The 21,725-nt window shown below is 41.7% G+C and overlaps 1 protein-coding gene across 2 annotated transcripts in view; it reads right to left on the reverse strand.

Moving 5' to 3' along the window:
- The window catches only part of LOC149304220 (AP-1 complex subunit gamma-like 2), a 28,161-nt gene extending 13,020 nt beyond the window's left edge, over positions 1-15,141 (reverse strand). For both annotated transcript variants that reach the window (XM_089481268.1, XM_089481267.1), the window contains exons 1-13: positions 14,572-15,141; positions 13,765-13,969; positions 12,155-12,279; positions 10,511-10,652; positions 9,477-9,573; positions 7,854-7,930; positions 6,876-6,971; positions 4,723-4,803; positions 4,326-4,424; positions 2,892-2,947; positions 1,640-1,753; positions 578-718; positions 412-466 (exon numbers count right to left, since the gene is read on the reverse strand). In XM_089481268.1, the coding sequence (XP_089337394.1) occupies positions 412-466; positions 578-718; positions 1,640-1,753; positions 2,892-2,947; positions 4,326-4,424; positions 4,723-4,803; positions 6,876-6,971; positions 7,854-7,930; positions 9,477-9,573; positions 10,511-10,652; positions 12,155-12,279; positions 13,765-13,969; positions 14,572-14,609 (1,326 nt within the window). In that variant the 5' untranslated portion in view covers positions 14,610-15,141. The remainder of the gene's footprint in view (positions 1-411; positions 467-577; positions 719-1,639; positions 1,754-2,891; positions 2,948-4,325; positions 4,425-4,722; positions 4,804-6,875; positions 6,972-7,853; positions 7,931-9,476; positions 9,574-10,510; positions 10,653-12,154; positions 12,280-13,764; positions 13,970-14,571) is intronic.
- Between the last annotated feature and the right edge of the window lie 6,584 nt (positions 15,142-21,725).

Below are 21,725 nucleotides of genomic sequence, written 5' to 3' on the forward strand. Positions count from 1 at the left end.
GTCGCACTGGAAGACCATTCCGAAGGTGACCTTAGAACAGAGAAGGAGAAAGAAATGCTAATGCACCAATGAAAAATAAGTGAAGAGAGACTTTAATATCAGGCTGCACTGTGAAAAGTCAATTCCTCCAGGAAAAAAGTATACTTTTTGGGAAATATGGGGGGGGGGGGAGTAAAAGAACCCACTAAGACACTGGTTCTCAGCCTTTGGTCCTGCAGATGCTTTGGACTTCAGTTGCCTGAATTCCTGAGCATTGGCCATACTGGCTGTTTCTCCTGGAAGCTGAAGTGCAAAACGTCTGGAGGTTCAAAGGTTGAGAACCACTGCACTAAGAAAAGGGTCTTTGAGGAGCTGCAGTACTCTGTTCCTTATGCATCCTACCACCACAACAGCTGCCTGTGTCCACCTTACCATGGTCAGAACCTGGAGGATGGTGTCTATGTGCCAACGCTTGTTGGGTGCAAACCTGAAGCAAGAGAGAAAGGAGAAGAGGCAGGGAATATCTCAGACCCATTTCATAAAAGCAGAAGGTTCTCTTCAGCTGGACCCATGCAGCTAAGACTCAGAGCAGACTCACTTCTCAGCAGCCAAGAATATTCCAGAAGCGCAGTCTGATTTCAGGTCTGGGGCACAGGTGTCGAGGAAGGATAGAAGTTCTTTCACACTGGTCCTCACATTGCTGTTGTTCACCAAGGCCAGGCTAAGTTGCAGGGCTCGCCTGAGGAGGACAGAAGAGTTTTTCTTCTTTCTATCATTCTTCTCTAGCCTGATACAAAATGCCTTCATCTACAACAGTCATCATATGCTGCCAGAATTGTTGTTGGTCACACTAACTGCAGATGACAGGGATAGGGGTCAAACACATCTGGAAGATGCTAGAAGCTTTTTTTTTTTTTTTTTTTTACTGTGGATTTATCCAGCATCTTCCTTTCTGGAACCTCTTCTTGGTTTCCCATCCATTCCTCTCACTTTGGTAGAGTTAGCAACCTTTGCATGGCTATATTCACAAATTGCTAGTGTGTATGTTAATCTAGTGAGGTTTAGACACAGCAAATATTTATGATGGCTTCCTGTTTGTTAGTTTCTACCATGGTTCTTCTTTTCCTGCATTACTGTAGCCTACAGCCATTTCTCCCTGCCCTCTACTTAGGACTTTATCACACCAGCTTGCTGACCTGCCACAATCACATTAGTTTAAGAATGGAAGCATACTGGCTTGACATAATTTCTTATCAAAGCTAGATTTAGCCATTTCAGCTAGCCCTCCATATCCATGGATTCTTTATCCATGGATTCAAGCATTTGTGGCTTGAAAATATTGAAAAAAAGTATAAATTCCTAACAGTAAACTTTGATTTTGCCATTTTATATACGGGGGACCACTTTATTATACCATTGTATTCAACAGGACTTGAGTATCCACAGATTTTGGTATCCATGGGGGGTCCTGGAAGCAAACCTCAGTGGATAACCAGGACCCATTGTATACAAAGAAGTATACTAAGCTTTTCTCCTACTCTGCTAAACCCTGCGTGTGTCAGTGGATGGGCACGGGACTGGTGCTTGTTCAGGTTCTGCCTTGCCAATTGATTATTCTGTTTCAGAGAGTCAATATTATCTCTCACATTTCCCAACATACCTCTTCACAGTTGGGTCAGGATCGGTCAGGCATGCCAGGACTGTGTCTCGGTGCCTCTGGACGGCACTGTTCTCAGCTTGCAGCAATTTCTGAAGAGATGTTAGAGCCACGTATCTATAGAGAATGGGAGTAATAATAATAATAAATAAAATATTTATTTGTATCCTGCTTCTCCCTGTTGTAGGATCGAGGCGGGTAACAGCAGACCAAAAAACAACAATTAGATACAATAACAAACATACAAAAGGCATTCCCTTATTCACTATCACCCTCCAAACAATCCTCCCTCCCTAAAAGGACAATAAAATCATAAAATTCCCATAAAATTCCCAACAGCAATGCAGTACATTACAACAAGGTTAAGCCGGAGTGTGGGGGAGAGAAAACAACTCTCTATCTCTAGATAAATAAACATACATAGAGTATGGGTAGAGAAACAAGGAGAAGGGTAGACAAACTGAGACTGAATACAAGACCACCCACAGTGTATCCTTCAGGAGTTTCTAAGCATTTTTCCTATGTTCCTTTTCCCACCAGGAGGAGAGAAAATGCAACAGGTAATGGTGGGGGGAGATGAGCTAGTAGGAATAGGGCTGAAAGATGCTCCATGTGGAGCTCAGATTAATTCCATGTTGTCCTTGATGTCATTTAGCTTTCTGCATGTTTCAGGTCCACTGTTGCTAATTAAAATGCCCCTCCGGGAATCACTTCTTCCACCTCATACATACCTTCTAATGCTGAACTGCTGAAAACTGGGATGCATATGGCCAAGCAACACCAGCGTATGGTCAAGATGACAAAGGTTATTAATGCACACACATTAGGAGAATCTGCAGCAGTTTGCTTTTGCCTGGGAAGCGTGAGATTCCCTTCTCTTCTCCTCTCCCTCCTGATGAGCTAACTGAATGCAAGCTATTTTTGCACTTTGAACTCTGTTTGCAGAAATTAAGCAAGCAGGGGGAAAGGGAGAGAAAAACTAGGACATTTGAAAACCTAGAAAAGTGGGATGGTGGAGGATTAATCAGGACTGTCCCTGTCAAACTGGGACAATTGGAGGGTATGCTAGATAATGGATGAAGGAAAACAATGTTTGAAGTAAACCAGGCTACAGTGTTTATCAGCCAATGTCACCCATTTATGCCCCCTCTTCAAATATTTGCAAAGTAGCAGGAAATTTTAGGGAATTAGAAAGTTGGGATGTATCCAGCCCAACTTGGGTCAAATTCCTGCTCATTTTTGTTTGGCTTTTTACCTGATATTTCGATCCTTGTTGAGGAGAAACCGCCCAAGGATATTTACAGCAAGAACCTGTATACAGAAAAAAGAAGTATCCTGACTTCACAAAATGTACCAGGTAGAAGAGAGGAAAAGCAACGGATAACTACGGAAGGAACAGACCAAGCAATGCTGGATTTAGGCACAAGCTGAGAAAGCTGCACTTTATCATAGGGGTGGTCCTTGGCCACATGTGGCCCACAATGGCTTGTGGCCCTGAACCCATCTATACTGCCCAGATTGTCCTTTTTCTAGGCACAAAAAAGGATGAATTGCTTCTCCTGAAAGCCTCTAGGGCTGATGATTCCCCTTTTGAACAGGCACTTGCCACAACTCTTTTAGCATTAAAAATCCATTTTAAAAATAGAAGTGAATTTACAGCCACTTCTAGGGTTTTTTTGATTAAAAAAAACATTTTTGGTGTTTTTTTCTGCCATCCAGTGAATCTCAAGGGAAGAAACTTGAATCCCAGACCCACCAAAGTTGTCTACTACTGGTTTTGATTATGAAACACCTTTAAATAAAGGCGGGGGGGGGGGGGGGGGGAGAATACAGTTTTACATAATTGTTTGAATTACACATATTTTTGCTAAGGCTATAGACCTTCTTAACTTTACGTGGATTTAAGGCCAAATTGTGTCTTAATCCATAAGACTAAGGGTGCATCTACACTGTAGAAATAATGCAGTTTGACACCACTGTAACTGCTATGGCTCCATTCTACATAATCCTGGGATTTGTAGTTTGGTGACACACCAGCACTCTTTGAGAGAGAAAACTAAAGATCTTGTAAAACTATAAATCCTAGGATTCCATAGGATGGAGCTGTAGCACTTAAAGTAGTATCAAACTGCTTTTTTTCTACAGTGCAGAGATACACAAAGTTAAGAGTAGCAGATGGAACCCGCAAATTTGACTGTAGTTTGACACAAAATTGGGTTTCAGTAACCAGTGTTAGACCGGATACCAGACAGAGTTGTGAAGTCAATCTGTTAACTAGGGGAGAAGCACTAAAACTGGGCACCCCCTTAACCCTGTGTTGAGTTACTATGCCTGGGGGGACCAGAGGTGAAGGGATACCACTTCTGATTTTGATTTTGGCCTATTTTAATTTGTGGAAGAAAAATTTCCCTATTTGTTGGTGATTTTGTGTGGTTTGGTCTATATGGGGACAGAAAATGCATCACACTTGTACCCAATTTTAAGGCCTGAGGGCCTCAAAAATGAGTTTCAAGGGCACATGTGGCCCATTGACCACACTTTCTTCTCTCCTGCTGCAACTGTTTCCCAAAATTTTGAATTGAACCTAACAAAACAAGTTGCCCCAAAACAAGGCTTTATAAGGTGATGCTAAGTGTCAATTTAGCCAAGGCCAAGCTCAGTATGCTTGCGCCCAGACATTTTTCCATACCCGCAGTCCACTGGTTGACTGCACACCCATGATTGTAAGAACTGTCTCATACAAGATGGCATTGCCCACATTTCGTGTTGTCTCTGTGTTGGTGGCCACCTGGGGAAAAATCAGACAAATTGCAGATGAGCTGCAAGTCGTTCCCTTCTGCTCCCACCCGATACCCATTTTGCCCTCATCCTATCCTCCTTTGATTCCAAGAATAAACCAGAAAATAGTACATCCCCCTCATCCCACATTAAAGAGCATTCAAGTTATGAAGTCTAGACTAGGCCTACCAAGGTTTAATCAGAAAATGGAGAACAATTTGCCCTCTGTTTTGTTCAGATGGAAGTGAATGCTGTTCTCAAAAGCTTGCTAAATGTTCTCATGGCAGTCTTTCCAACACTGTCTTCACCTGAGCCAAGGTATCATTCATAGCCTCGCTGGTGTCTTCATTGTCTTGCCCCAGGATCCTTAGTAGTCTCAGGATCTGTACCTGTGAAGGAGGGGATTGTGAGGAGATGTGGGGAGCAGGGATGGCTCAGGGAGGTGGCAATGGCACAGCAGGAAGAATGAGGAGAAAGAGGAGAGGAAACCATGACTCCAGGAGGTGTAAAAAAGAGAAAAACCTTAGCACACTTGTTTAATCGAACAGACAACTCATCCCTCCTCAGACATCTATTGCAGCTGATTGCATGAATCCTGGCCATTTTATGAACCTGAACTCAACTGTTGGTCTGTCCTGTCCAGTATCATCTACGGCAGTTTGCTGGGTCTCTCCAAAGTCCTAGGCAAACTGGACTTTTCTAGTTCCGTTAACTTGAGCAATTTCTAACTGGAGGCTGTTCCTGCACCTTTATGCACACAGAGCATGCTTGTTACCACACATCTGTAACATATTCCACACCATATGCCTTTGTTCACTAACGACCCTCGTTAAAACTGGACTTCCATACCCAAAGAATTTTGAATTTGATTATATGTCTATCTTTGGTTTCCACTAAATGCATCTGAGTAGGTAGACTACGAAATGCATCTGAGGAAGTCTACGAAAGCTCATGCTGCCAACTTCTTTCTTATAGTTAGTCTCAAAGGTGCTACACAATTTCTCTACATACTGATTCTACAGACTAACATGGCTATATCTTTGAATATTCCACCATGTACTGCAAGGGTGGGGAACGTTTTGTCTGTGAGCTGCCTTGGGTCCCTCTGGGGAGAAAGGAGGCATATAAATACAACACAATACAATACCTAAGGCTTAGTTATTAGAAGCAAGACCTTTAAGTTAAAAGATGTGGGCATTATGGGGCCCACACATTTGCCATGACCATTGCTGATATGTGGTCCCCGGTAACTGCCCCAAAAGTGATTTTAGCCTTTGAGGTGAAAGAGGTACCCTTCAGTTTGTTGTATTTCATGTGGCATTATACCACTCACATACCTTCCAACATTTCACAGGTGAAAACCAGGATACAAGTGGCCAAGCAACATCAGAATATGGCCAAGATGGCAAGAGTTTTTAATGAGGAAGAACAGACAAGCCAGGAGAGGCTGCAGCAGTTTGCTTTGGCCAGACCCTGCTGCGAAGGGCAAGTCTCCACCCCTTCTTCTCCTTTCCTCCCTGTCGAGTTAAGTGAGTGAGAAGTACTTTTGCTCTTTGAACTCAAGTTTGCAGCAAGTGAGAGAAGCAGAGGACAAAGAGGGAAAGTGGAAGGAGGAGAGAAAACCTAGGACATTTTAAAAGCAGCTGGAAAAGTGGGATGACAGTGGATTAACTGTGACTGTCCCAGCCAAATCAGGACAACTGGGGGATAGGTACTCAGTATGGTGATATAGAGAAGCAGCATGGTGTAGTGTTGGATTAGGACTCTGGGTTTAAGTGAGGATTTGAGACCAAGTTTCGAATCCTCACTTGACCACGGAAATCCATTGGATTGCCTTGGGAAGTCTCTCAGAGCAAGGAAAGGGCAAATCTGCTCTGAACAAATTCTGCCAACAAAACCCCATGGCATTTCATGTTAGGGTTGTCATAAGTCGGAAATTACTTAAAGACACAACAACATGATGATATATTATTTCCAGTATCCGAACTGTGGCCCTTCGATCACTCCCCTGGGGAACATGGCCAAGAGGCTGTAAATAATCCCATATCTTCATGTGTTTTGGTTTTTAAAAAAACCTTCCCAGAAGGTATTAGGTTTGCCACCATTCCGGAGCCACAGAATGCTGGAGCAAATAGGCTTTGGGTCTGATTGCAACATGACACTTTTTATTCTCTTTCCAGACTCCCCTGCCACGGTTGCCATGGGGAAGACGAGACAGAGATGTCAGGTTATTTTTAATTCTTTGGGATTTTTCCTTAAAAGTTCATTTACTGAATCATTATTTATTTGGTTTTGTAATCCAGGGTTTCACCTTAAGAGGATTTTACCTTTGAAGGAGGTCTTAAAACAATATTAAAATAGATAGCTAATTTTAATTTAATCTCCCTCGAATTGTGGAAGGAGAAAGAGAGAGAATACAAGAATTTGTGGGGCAGATGACATGGAGAAGAGGATGTTTTACCTGTAGAAAAGGATTGCTGATTCCTGAAATACTGTGATCTGGAGAGTATCCAGCCACCACCAGGTTACGCAGGACCCCCACCACCTGCGGCACATGCTGGAGGAAAGAAAGGGGGGGGGAATATTATCACAGTGTTTTATTTATTTATTTATTTATTTGTATTGCACCCTTTCCCCAAAACGGGGACTCAGAGTGGCTTACAATATTAAAAGGCAGTACAATTAAAACACACAGAAGTGATACATTAAAAAAATAATGAAATACACTGGACCCTTGTTATACGCTGGGGTTTGGTTCCAAGATCCCCTGTGGATAACAAAAACCATGGATGCTTAAGTCCCATTAAATATAATGACATAGCAAAATGATGTGCCTTATAAAAAATGGAAAATCAAGGTTTTATACTTGAAATTTATACTGTTTTGGAACATTTTCAAACCATGGATGCTTGAATCTGTGTATAAAAAACCCATGTATAAGAAGGGCCGACTATAAAATAGCATGGCAGAGCCTAGAAATTTTATTTTTGGATACAGCTCCCAGAATCCCCCGGCCTTTTGCAGCATTCCCCAAGAATGTCATAAAGCCATACTAGTTCTTGAAATATGTATGGTAGTTTTACAAGGTCTTCAGCCTTCCCTACTAAAGAGTCCTGGACTCTCTGGAAGTCCCATAGCACCATCTCTGGCATTTTCTGTATTTAGAATCTAAGCACTTAGAAGTCCATATAATTCTTAGGATTCATCTACACTGATAGAAATAATGCAGTCTGACATTACTATAAGTGCTGTAGCTCCATCTTATAGAATCCTGGGATTTGTAGTTTTACCAGGTTTTCAGCCTTCCCTACCAAAGAGTGCTGTTGCCTCACAAAACTACAAAGCCCGGGACTGTGTACGGTTCAGCCATGGCTACTAGGCATAAAGGTACTGGATGAACAGCAGAGGAAGCTGGTAAGTCATATTCATGGCTGCTCACCTTGCAGAAGTGTTCAAGGGCTTGTGGGCTTTGTTCACACATCTCTGCAACTAACATGATGGTCCCATGCAAAATGCCTGAGAAGAGACAAACATCTATTCATCATCCTCAAGTTCCCGAGTGTGGAAAATTTTACTTTTAAAAAGCATTTAGTTCCAGTAACAGTTCCAAGACCCAATATTTTAATTAAAGTTACCATGTTTTTGAAAGCAGCTCTTGACTTTTCCATTTGTCAGAAACTGCTAAAAGAGAGATTTTTAAACGTCCATACACCTCTGAATGTTATAACTCACTGGGTTATGATACAAAATACACTCACATCCTCACATACACCTTATGATTGACTCAGTACCTACAATAGAGCAATAGAGGCAAAAGCATAAGTCAGCACTTGAACTGAATAGTATTCCTCCTCTGCTACTGAATGATGCCAACACCTCCATAATTAAAATTTACAGTTAAACACCAGGAAAGAAGTAAAGTTATCCCTCACTGAGATACAACTCATGATGTGTTGAATGAGGGAAGGACCTTTCCCACAATGGTTTTCCTCTGACCTTCCTTCCTTCATTACATTTTTGGTTACCAGACTGAATGTTTATTTCCCCCCCCCCTTTTAAAATATATATACGTGTGTGTGTGTGTGTGTGTGTGTGTGTGTGTGTATGCGCTAAATCGGTACAATGAGTATAGTTATAAAGCTAAATTGAATTCATGGAAGAGACGATGGGGAAGGAAGGAAACCCCAACTACATCACCGTTAACCACATATCAAGCTGGAAAAAAGAAGGGATGAAACTCCAATATATTTAGGGCAGGAATGGATGGAGCTAGAACAACCATTAAAAGCCATGAAATCCAGACACAGAATAGCCTGATCTTCACCAGAACCATTGGCCCATCTGGAGAAACATGAAAAAGAATTACAAACAGCTACTGTATATACTTGACTATAAGTCAACCTCACATATAAGTCGAGGGCAGGTTTTGGGGCCAAAATTATGCATTTTGATATGACCCGTGGATAAGTCGAGGGTAAAACTTAGGGGCATGCAATGAAAGGACGGATGTAAAGGACGGAGCAAAGGAAAACAATGCCAAAGAACTTACAAAATTACAGCAGGCATAACTATTTGTACTCATACTAAAGGCTGGATGGAGGGGAGAGTAGAAGGGGGTAAATGCTTCCAGGGCAGATTAAACTCTTGCCTTTCACCAGTGGATGATGGATAGATGGAGATATATATATATGAGAGTTAAAGTATAGTACTTACATTGACCCGTGGATAAGTCGATTTAGGTTTTTTGGGTCAATTTTTTAACCTAAATTTCTACACTTATACATGAATATATACAGCAATCATTTGTAACTAGTTTCTCCTGAAGTTTGTCAAGTTCCTTCATGCTGCCTTGGCCTGACATTAGTGTGACTCACTGGATCCTCTCCCATGCCTCTCCTTCACTTCTATATATCTAGAATAGTCCCGCCTGGAACTATTCTGGATCCATGTTCTCTTTAAAGATGTTCCCTAACTTTTCTTCTGCTTCCCTTTTTGTTAAACTAAACATCTCAAACAGCCAGTCTCAGCATTCACGAGAAACTGAAAGGAAGAAGGCATTTACCATATGTCTGTTCGGTCAAGAGCTGCTCGCCAAGTGAGATGAACACATCTGTGAGATCGGGGACCTTCCTGATAATGTGTACAGCGCAAACCACAGCCTGGTTGATGGAGAAAACAGAGAGGTTTGGAAAGAGGAGAGGATTTGGAGGCTGTGTGTACCATAGGGTTGCCTTCCAGGCATGCAGTTTGATAGAATATTCAGATTTAGAAACTGCTTCTAAGCATGAGCAGAGTATTGCTCTTTCCAGGTGAGTGGTTACAGCCGATTTATTGACCCCTCTAGAATAGGACACCTTCCTGACAATGTACAGCCAGCCTTCAAATGATTAAATTAAGGAGCACTTCTGTGAATGGGTAAAATACTTCTTCTCCGACACTCTCCCATCTGGGAGGTTGAGGAATATAGCTATTAAATAGCTCCTTCCTGTTCATTAACAAAATAATAATAACCTACAGATGTCTCTTCTACCACCCATGGCTTAAAAATATCCCCCACCACCACCACCGCCAAACAAAATCCCAAAAGCAAACCTTGGTTTTGCCATTTTTTAAAATGAGAGACACCATTGTATATAATGGAACTGGAGCATCCATGGATTTTGGTATTCCAAAGGGGTCCTGGAAGCAAACGCCAGAAGATACCAAGAGCCTACTGTAGTTACACTTAAAAAACAAACAAACGGCTCAGCCATGAAACCTACTCTCTCTGTCTCTCTGCATGTGTGTGTTTGAACCACAGTCTGTGAACAACTGTGGTTGGTACTTAATGCAGAACATTTAAGGGCATCACTAGGGGCTGTCCCTTGGTCTCAGGTTTGGGGCCAGAAACCTCAGGCCCTGGGACAACCCTGAACTCGCAACCCAGCTGCTGCATCTTCAATTGTTGTGTAGTTAGAAGAGGGCATTTCAGCAGGTGCTGCTTCTTACCTGGTTCCATGACACACAACACCTGCTGTAACCGAAGCCGTTAAAGGGACAGCTCTGCCTCTAATTCCACCTGGCAACCTTGTTTTGGGTGCATTTGTAGCGTCTCACCTTCCTCCGCACGGAGAGTTGCCCCATTTTGGCCAGCTGTTCCACTTCCCCAGCCAAGTCCCGGAGCATGGCTGCTGAGCCCAGGGAGCCAAGGGTGCTGAGAGCCAAGCCTTGAACCCAGGTGCTGGAGTGGAGAAGGTCGCTAGTAGGACATGGGGAGAGAAAGGGGAATTTGGGATGAGAAGGGAGGCTGAAAGGACCCTCTCAAAAGCTCAATACCCTGCCCAGGGTTTGGAAAAATTACTTTTTAGAAATACACTTGTACCTTCACAATTGGGCACAGGACCCTCGTGAATGTGGAAAAACCACAAATAACAAAAACACTACATTTTTACTGGCAAGGACACCTCTCTAGGAATCTCTAGGTCCTCCAGTGCAACTCTGTGGTCAACATCTGCCAGAAATTGACCATAAAACTGCACTGGAGGAGCTACAAGTGCCTAGTGGAGTGTTCTCTAGGTGTTTATCACACTATACTCTTATAGTGCTACTATTCCACTTTAACTGCTCTAGCTGCCTCCTGTTGCATTCTGGGATTTGCAGTTTTAAGGAGGGGTATTTAGAATTCTCAGGCAGAGAATTCTGCCTGAGAATTCTAAATACCCCTCCTTAAAACTGCAAATCCCAGAATGCAACAGGAGGCAGCTAGAGCAGTTAAAGTGGAATAGTAGCACTATAAGAGTATAGTGTGATAAACACCTAGGAATCTCTTCTAGGTCCTTCAGTGCAACATTTCGTTAAAGTTGACCATAGAGTTGTGCTGGAGGACCTAGATATTCCTAGAGAGAACCTATTAATCAAATCCGTGAATAATCAAATCCGCAAATGTGGAGGGACGAGTGTACTTCATTCCCATTAACCATTACCGTGTTTGGAAAGTGAGCTATTGGAAAAGTAACTTGCAACATTGCTTGTTACAATCCTTCTCTATTACCTTATTTTTAGAGGAAAGTCACTTAGGATTATTATTATTATTATTATTATTATTATTAATTTCATTTTTATGCTGCCGTTCTCACAGAAAGGGACCCAAAGTGGTTCACAAATAAAACACTGTAAAAACCCATTACAATAAACACAATTTAAAACATCACATAAAATCAATATAAAATTACAATACATGAATAAAATAACAAGTCAAATTATATATATATATATATATAGACAGAGAGAGAGAGAGAGAGAGAGGTATGTATGTACAAAGGTGGTATTTTATATATATATATATATATATATATATATATATATATATGCTTGTGTGTGTATATAATTTTTCCCCAAACATTATTTCTTTATTTCTATATATGCACCCTGAGATACGAAACTCACTGGATGAGTTTAAACCAGTGACGTTCTCTCAAACTGGCCTTCCTCACAGGGTTGTTGTGAGGGAAAAGGAATGAGTAGGAGAGCCATATGCCACCATTTTGAACTTGTTGGAGGAAAGGTAGGACATAAGTCCAACTACTAAATAAATGTCCTACACACATAGGCATATACAGCAAGTGCTGTGGCAACACATCTGCCCACTCTTCACTCTCAAATTCTTTATCATTGTCTTTGGTCCATCCCTAACTCTAAATATCTGTTTTTCTAAATGGAGTCCCATCCATGTGCCCGCCCTCCGAATTTCTCCTCCCTCACTTCTTGATGCTATTGGTCAGGAGCAGGTGAGTGTCTTGCTTCTCGTCCAATAGGAGGGCGGCGCCAAGGTAGCCGATTCGTTTTTCGTGGAAGCGGTGGGAGGCAATGAGCTTGAGGCACTCCATCTGTGTGGCGGAAGGGATGGAAGGAAACCATGTTTTAAAAACCTCCACAAAACGTAAATTATGGCAGGAACACAACCGTTCATTGATTAAACTGACTAGAGACACATTCCCTCATTCATCAGCCTGTGTTAATAAGTTAATATTTTGAGGAAGTAGACTGAAGTCTAGGAAAGATCATGCTGCCAACTTGTTTATTTCAGTTAGTCCCAAAGGTGCCACAAGATCTCTCTACATATTAAATATAGGTAGTTATGTAAGGAGCGCCAACATGGACTCTGACTATGACTCTGGAGACCAGGATTCGAGTCCAAGCTCGGCCATGAAACCCACTGGGAGACCTTGGGCAAGTCACACTCTCTCAGCCTCAGGGAAAAAAACTGCAGATAGAAGGCACCATCTTGCTTTTCCCCTTTCAAGCCTGGATTCAAGAGTTTTTGGGAGCCTGAAATTCAGCCTCCAACTGGGACACCAGTTTGGCCGAGACAGTCCCGACTTATCCTCTTGTCGTTTTCCAGCTGCTTTTAAAATGTCCTGGTTTCTTTCTTCTCCTCCTAATTTCCCCCTTTATCCTCTGCATACATCAACCGCTGCAAACTAAGCTCAAAGTGCAAAGGTAGTTTCACAGATGGCTGAGATAGTGACCTCTTTGGTTTCTGATGGTTCAGTCTACACATGAACTTGGATTCATGCACAAAACTATTTAGAATATTGTATAAAATTACCTTCAAGCTATGTGTATAAGATGTATATGAAACATATTATGGCCCTATACAGACAGGCCAAAATAAAGCTGCTTCAGGTCACTTGGGACATATGGTGTTTCAATGATGCATGTGTCCTAAGAGTCTGGAAGCTGCGTGGCTTTGGTGCGGCTACTGGACTCTTAGGATGCATGTATCATTTAAACAGCACACCTCCAAAGTGACTCAAAGCAGCTTTATTTTGGCCTGTCTGTATCAGGCCATAATTAATTTTGCATTCAGGCTCGGGTCCCATGCCCAGGATAGCTCATTATATACATATATGCAAATACAAGTGTATGCAAAATCCCCCTAAAATCTAAAATTCATACCACTTCTGGTCCCAAGCATTTGAGATAGGGGAGACCTAACCAATATTAGGACTCAGCTAACATTATAGTCCCTATACCTGTTTTTCAAGGCCAGAACTCTGTGAGACATGCCTGGCATATCAAATCTGCAGAATCTTTTCATTGAAAAATTAGACATTTTGGAAGCTAAAAAGTGTTGCTGATCATTGATGGCTTTTGCAGGGCAGGTGAAATAGCTCCATAGAGGGCCTGTGTGGTTAGATCTGGGTTCAAATTCAGCCCTGAAGCTCCATTGGGTCAGTCTTCATCTCGCTGTCTAAACCTACCCCACAGGATTGTTGTGATGGAAACATGAGGGTAAAGGAGACCTTTTTATACCAACTGGGGAGAGGAAGGAGATGCTAAATGTAGTAGAAATATATCTCTACGTATACCTGTCCAAAATGGGCAGGATAGCCCAGCATATGGATATAGAGCAACTTGGCTAAATTGGTGGCCCGGGTGTCGGATTCATCCCCTCGAAAGGCTCCCCGGATCTTGGCGCTTTCTCGGTGGACCAGATCCCGCTCCTCCGCTTGGGTCCGTGCGCTCCGTATCGTCCGGATCAGGACCGGTAAGGTGAGTGGTGCTTCCGGCATGCTGGAAAGGGAAAATGCAATGAAACAGGGGATTGGATCCTGTGGACGTTTTCCAGTTTCATTCCCTTCCCTAAATTGTATGTTTGGGAGAAGTGGCTCTCATTTGAGTTTTGTTGTTGTTGTTGTTGTGTGCCTTCAAGCCGTTTCAGACTTATGGAAACTCGAAGGTGACCTTAGGGTGAAACGACTCACAAAAACTACACATTCCAGAATTCCACAGCAGTGAGTGATGGCTGTTAAAGCAGTTTTAATCTGCATTAATTTTGCAGTGCAGATGCAGTTCCACATTCCATGGAAGTCTGAGATTCACAGTTTTTGGAGAAACAATTACAATTTTCAGCCAGAGAGCTCTAGTGCCTCATCCAACTACAAAGTCCAGCATTCCACTGCATGAAGCCAGGCTGATTTATTAAAACCCTTTGAGCCTGTGCTCATGGTCAGGATGACCAGAAATCCTCCTTTTCCATGACATGTTTATATTTCAACCATCTGTCCAAGAGGAATTTCAAAATGCCTGCCATTTTAAGCCTGGCTAAGAAGCATGAATTTACATTTCTGGAAATGTTGTTTGGTCATGTCCAACATTTTTCTCGAATGTCTTACATTTTGCCATGACTTGTCCTCCTTTGCAGTGAGGACATCTGGTCGCCTGCTCATGGTCAAACCGATTCAACAGTGGAAGGGCAGTTTTTCTTTGCATTTATGGATAATGTGGGCATCAGGATGGGCTCTGTGACAGTCAGACTGAGGCAGCCGCCTCAGGCGGCGGATTTTAGATCCCAAAAGGCGATCCAATGGAATAAGGAGGAGGAAATAACAAGAAATGCTTGTGAGTTTTTCTTTCAATTGCCCAAATAATTCAGTCCTATGGGTGTGGGCCTGGATGGGTTTGTTGTGCCTTCGGCTGTGAAATTGGTTGAGCCAAAGGCAAGGACCCTGACAAACCCAAGGAGAACAACCGATTTAAAACTCTTGCAGACCTGGCACGAGAAATTTAAAACTTTGTGAAGGCAAAGACATATGCACAAACACCTCCCAACTCCAGGGCTCTAACTACAGCCCTGCAAAATAAAAGTGTTTCCCTTAAATAAGAATTTTGCCCACTCAAGTGATGTTTGCCTTTGGACCCCAAATTTCCACCATTTTAGTCATTTAAAACTTCCTATGGAGCATTTAGAAATACAATTTAGGTAGATAAAGAAAAGCAAAATCAGCAAAGAGACCAAGGCAATGCAAAACAATTAAATTTTTGGTGCAAATTATATTTTCAGCATTGCGCTCTCTGCAATACTAAAAATAGAAGGATTAAAAGAAAAATTCATTTTCGAGGGCATCATTCTTATTTGGGAGGCAATGCCTTCATTCCAACCAACTTCCCTTGTATTATTATTATTATTATCATTATCATTATCATTATCATTATCATATTTATTTATATCCCACCCTTTTCCTATAACTGGGACTCAGGGTGGCTCACAACATTTAAAAAACAACAACAGTATGGTTAAAAGCATACAAAAATGGTATATTAATACTGTATACAATTAAATTATTAAAATATTAAAACAGATTGCATGTTAAATGAATAAAATACAGTACAGTTAAAAAAGATAAAAATGTTAAAAATACAGTCAGGCCTCCGTATCCACAGATTCCTTAACCACAGATTCTAGCATCCAAGACTTGAAAATATTCATATATATATATATATATATATATATTCTGAAAAGCAAACTGTGATTTTGCAATTTTATACAAGGGACACACCATTTTACTATCCATTATATTTAAGGGGTCCTGAATATCCATGGATTTTGAGATCCACGGGGGGTCCTCTAACCAAACCCCAGCGGATACCAGGGCCCACTATACTTTAAAATATACCTTGTAGCTACAATCCCTGTCCAACCCCCTTCTTTCTGCACCCTAAAGTTTCAAGCAAAGACATCTTAGCACCCCTCAGACCCAAATTACAGTCTCTTAAACCAGCACCCCTTTTGGGGAGGACACTTCTTCCCTATGGCCTGCAAACAGAGGCATATATGCACACCTGATCCAGGTATCTTAACCTAGCTCTCTGTCCCCACTTCCTTCTTCTTTGGGACTCACTCTTGCCCTCACCTGTCCGGAAGTCCACTTCGTACTCTTTCTTTTGTCACACCTTCCCAGATTTTTATTATTATTATTATTATTATTATTATTATTATTATCAAACTGAGGTGGAGACAGTGGCAGCCCCCATCTTCTGCTCAGTCAACCTCTTGCATTTCCGGCCATGCTCTCCTCCAGCCAGGTAAACTCACCTGAGCTTCTGCAAGTTCTTGGGCTCAAGGCAGCCCTCTTGTGGACAGAATTTGAAAACACAATCTCATATCCCAGTAACAACAACAACAACGAACAGTGATACCTGTATTGTACTAACTAAAATGCACAATATACATGCTGCGAGCTTTCAAAGCTACACTGGCTTCTTCATCCTAATCCAGTAAGAGAAGTGCAGGTGGCTCTCTATATTTGCGGCTTTGAGTTCTGCGGATTTGATTACTGTATATATTCATGTATAAGTCTAGAAATTTAGGTTTAAAAAATGACCCAAAAAAACTGAGTCGACTTATCCACGGGTCAGTGTAAGTACTGTATTTTAATGCATATATATGTGTGTGTGTGTGTGTGTGTGTGTATATGTATGTGTGTGTGTGTGTGTGTGTGTGTATATATATATATATATATGGTGAAAAGCAAGAGTTTAATCTGCCCTGGAAGCACTGACCCCCTTCTACTCTCTCAGCCATCCAGCCTTTAGTATGTACACAAATAGTTACGCCTGCTGGAATTTTGTAAGTTCTTTTCCTTTACTTCGTCCTTTACACCTTTCATTACAAGTCAAGTTTTACACTCGACTTATCAATGGGTCATATCAAAATCCATCATTTTGGCCCCAAAACTTGCCCTCGGTTTATATATGAAGTCGACAAGTATACTATACAGTATAGTCAAATATACGTATTCATGGATTTGATCAATATGTTATCTCTAGGAATCTCTAGGTCCTCCAGCCTGACTCTATTGTCAACTTCTGCCAAAATTCACACTGGAAGACCTAGAGATTCCTAGAGAGAACATTTCTCTAGGCATTTGTAGGTCCTCCATGGCAATTTCATGCTCAGCCTCTGGCAGATCTTGACCACAGAATTGCCCTTGGAGGACCTAGATTCCTATTCTTTTAATAGCTATCTATTTTAACATTGTAATAATTCAATCCCTTTTTAATACACCTCTTTTCTATGTTTTAAATTGTATTGTTCTTTTAATATTGTGAAGGCGCTCTGAATCTCAGTTCTGGGAAAGGAGGGTGATACAAATATAATAATAATAATAATAATAATAATAATACAGTTGGCCCTTCTTATCCACAGATTTTTTTTATCCATGGATTCAAGTATCCATGGCTTGAAAATATTCAAAAGAAGTATAAATTCCAAATAGCAAACCTTGAGTTTCCGTTCTGTAGAAGTGACACCAATTTACTATGCCATTATATTTAATGGGACTTGAGCATCCGTGGATTTTGTTATCCACGGGGGTTCCTGGAACCAAACTCCAGCAGATAACAAGGTCCCACTGTAGCAATAATAATAATAATAATAATAATAATAATAATAATAATAATAATAAAAAATAGAGATGTGTTCTCTCATCAGATTTTTAAAAAGTAGTGTTTTTTAAATTTGATTTCCCCCTACTTTTACAGGGGTCCTGTGCCCCTAACGCCAGTGAATGTGGAGGGTCCACTGTACTGGGATACCAACACTTCTTATCCATCCTAAGGTTCCCCTCCAAAAACTAAATGAAATTAACTAGTAATTGAACTGGCTACTTTTTAGAAACTAGTAGTTACAACAAGTTACTTTCAAAAAATTAATAGCTTCATTAAATCCTCTATCAGAGCTCTATATCAAGTCATAGAAAACTTACAAAAGAATCCAGTGTTATATACACTGGGACTTTGGCATTTGCTGGGGTTTGGTTCCAGGAGCCCTGTGGACACCAGAATCCGTGGATGTTCAGATCCTATTAAATACAGTAAAATGGTGTCCTTGATAGAAAATGGCAAAAATCTAGGTTTGGTTTTTTGGAATTTACATTTATTCTGAATATTTTCAACCTGTAGATGGTTGAATAAGGAACCCATGGCTATGGAAGGCCAATTGTATTTACAAGAGGAATTATCTGGGATGGCACCCTTTTCCCTTGGTATCTAAAAATATTTGCAGTGCAGTCCTGAATATATCTATGCATAAATGGGACACATATGGAAGACGTTCCTTGGAACACACTTTTGCCCAGATGATGCACATAAGGTGCTATAGTCTTAGAGAGCAGAATCGACAGAAAATATAGGGGTGCAGCTGGAAGGGGCAAAATGGGGGGGAATTCCCCCAAGGAGACAATATATTTTCTTGAAGGCACAAGCCCCCATCTAATCTTGGAAGCTAAGGAGGCTCAGTCATGGTTAGTACTTGGATAGGAGACCCTAAGTCGGCAGGTGACTTGAAGGCACACACACGATATAGGATTGCAGTACACATGTCTCTCCACATCTGCTAGGGTTAGGGGCACAGGAAAATCTGCAAATAATATAGAACGCATTCACGTGAATTCACTAGTTCAGAGAATTTACATGAATTCGAATTGCGTTCGAACTGACTTCCCATTGCCCAAAAATAGCTTGCAATTGCCCGAATTTGTGTGTGGCGGTCTATCACGCAATAACATTGAGCCCCATGATTGCGTTCGGATTGTCATTGGATTATACTTCCAATTTCCCTTGTCTGATAAACTCTGAAGACAAAGGGAAAAAGTAAGAGGAGAGAGAAACTGGGGTATTTTAAAAGCAGCTGGGTGGAATGGGACAACAGAGGATTATTTGGGACTCCCCTGCTAAACCAGGACAGTTGTAGGCCATAGTGTGCTGTGAAAGGCTCCATGGTTTTGGAGAAGAGTTGGTATATCTGAGCAATGACACCACTTTAACTGCCATGGCTCAATCCTACAGCATCCTGAGATCGGCCATTTTGCAAGGCACCAGCATTTTTTGGCAAAGAAAGCTAAAGACCTTGTAAAACTACAAATCCCAGGATTCAATAGGATGGAGCTACAGCACTTAAAGGTTATATATTTGCCTTATTTCTAAGTGTGACATTCAGAGGTAGCTGTGTTGGCCATTTAACAAATGCGAACAAACATCCATCAGTGATACCCTTTATTGGCCAACAGAAATGCATGATATACTTGTTGCAAGCTTTACGCAGCTCCATGGGCTTCTTCTTCATCAGGCAAGATGTTACAAACCAAACAGGAGGGGACAAAACAATTGGAGATGCCTGCATGTTGTTTCAGCCTTTAGTAAAGATAGTATACTGGCCGGCACAAAATATATCCTCCTCAGTAAACCATCTTTACTAAGGGCTGAAGCAGCACGCAGGCATCTGACTAACATCTCCAGTTGTGTTTTTCTTCTTCTCCTGTTTGTTTGTAACATCTTGCCTGATGAAGAAGAAGCCCATGGAGTTTCGAAAGCTTGCAACAAGTATATTATGCATTTCAGTTGGCCAATAAAGGCATCACTGATGGATTAGTGAGGAAAGATAACATCTATAAATGAAAGCGCCTTTTCATACCGCACAATTATTGTGCTATAATTGTGCTTTAACTTCTATGGCAACATCCTATGGAATCCTGGGATTTGCAGTTTAGGAAGGGGTACTTAGAATTCTCAACCAGACAGTGAAAACTACCAACCCCAGAATTCCAGAGGCTGCAGCCATGGCTGTTAAAAATGGAAGCATGATGCTATAAATTGCGCAGAAGGGTCCGATAATAATAACCACAGCAACAATACTCCTAGCCATTCACCAGACGATCACTTTTAGGATAAACAATGTGTGGGATCAGTATCTCCTACTGCTTTGATTCAGGGCTGGCCATCAGGCCTCCTTACTTTCCTTTTGTGATGCCTAGGGTTTGGGTTTGGAAAAGGTAGCTATTCTAATGGTAAAACTGAGGAGGAGAGGATTTGCAGACTTCCAGGGAATGCAGGCAGGGAGACTCATAGAGGCAAAAACAGGAATAGCCACAAGGGGGCGCTGAAGCCTTAGGAGAGCAGCTATGAGCAAAGGGCTAGAGCGTCCCAATAGGAGCCATATTCTGAGACTAGGCCACGCCCCTTTCCACAGGCTCATAGATCTAGAAATGCTTAGACTGCTCCAAAGCGCTCTACCAAAAAGGCCTTAAACCACCCAAAGAGAAATCAGACATAGTTTTCTTTTGAAAATGTACAATATGTACATATCCTTTTCTGGGTCAAAAGAGCCCAGCTTGGGTTCAGAGAGCAAGTGAAAACAAACCTAGCCAGCCAATTTTAAGCCATGACTTTTCAATTTGTATGTGTTCATTCCTCCCTCCATGTTTGCTGGGGCCAGGGGCACAGGACCCCCATGAATGTGGAAAAAAGGAAATAACAAAAACACTATATTTTTACCTGAGGGGACACCTCTCTAGGAATCTCTAGGTCCTCCTGTGGAACTCTGTGGTCATCATCTGCCAGACATCGACCATAGAAATTGCGCCGGAAGGGAGAAGTGTTCTTTCTAGAAACCTCTAGGTCTTTCCGTATGACTTTTGGTTAAAGTTGACCATAGAGTTGCGCTGGAAAACCCGGATATTCCTAGAGAGAACATATTAATCAAATATGTGAATAATCAAAGCCGCAAAAGTCAAAGCCACAAATGTGGAGGCCTGAGTCTACTCTTATGAGTTTTAACGCAGGAGATTATCTGACAGGAGACAGGACATTCTTTCCCCATCCTTATAGGGCGACCGCGAAAAGATTTTCATATGACGTCACGCTTATCCTGTCAGTGTCCCAACTTTAAACTGCAATTGGCTGTGACTGCGTGAAAGACTTTCACACGACATTACGCTTATCCTATCATTGTCCCATCATTGAAGTGGAATTGTCCGGTCCTTGCCCTTCATTTTGTATTAACAGAAGAACGTGTTACTGCAACTCCACTTCACTGGCAGTTTAGTGACAGGATCAGTGCAAATGTGTGCATGTTTTTCGTGTGATCGCATTCATGGACGGGTTAAGGACGAGATTCGCTCCCTTCCTCTGTCTGATAATACCCAAAGAGTCTGCATGGCTGTCTGTCGGGGTGCTTTGATCATGTATTCCTGCATGGCAGAAGGGGGTTGGAATTGATGGCCTTTGGGGTCTCTTCCAATTCTATGGATTTATCACACAGACAAAAAAAAGATGAGAGCATAGTGGGATGCTCCTGTCAATATTGTGCAATAGAGCAAAAATTTTCACACAATATTGTGTGATATCATGAATAAAGAGGAATTCACAGCAAAGTCTGTGAATAAAAAGTGGCACTAGAATTCCTCTTTATTCATGCAATAATCGCAATATCACACAATGTTGTATGAAAACTTTCACGCTATTGAGCGAAATTGGCGAGAGCATCCAGCTATGCTCCCATCTTTTTTGTCCAAGTGATAAAGTCCTCTGATCCTGAGATCCTGGGTCACCTGGTGTAGTCCATATTCCCCACATTCCCCGATTGATGTCCCTGGGAGGAGTATGATATAATGTTGTCACTATTTGCTGTCAAGTGGACTCCAGTTTTGCTCAGGTGCCATAACCATCTACAGTTCCCAGAATTCCATACCACAGAGTCATGGCAGTTAAA

This window comes from Sceloporus occidentalis, unplaced genomic scaffold (genome assembly GCF_023333645.1).
Source record: "Sceloporus occidentalis isolate IW3139 unplaced genomic scaffold, rSceOcc1.0.p SCAF_14, whole genome shotgun sequence".
Lineage (NCBI taxonomy): Eukaryota > Metazoa > Chordata > Lepidosauria > Squamata > Phrynosomatidae > Sceloporus > Sceloporus occidentalis.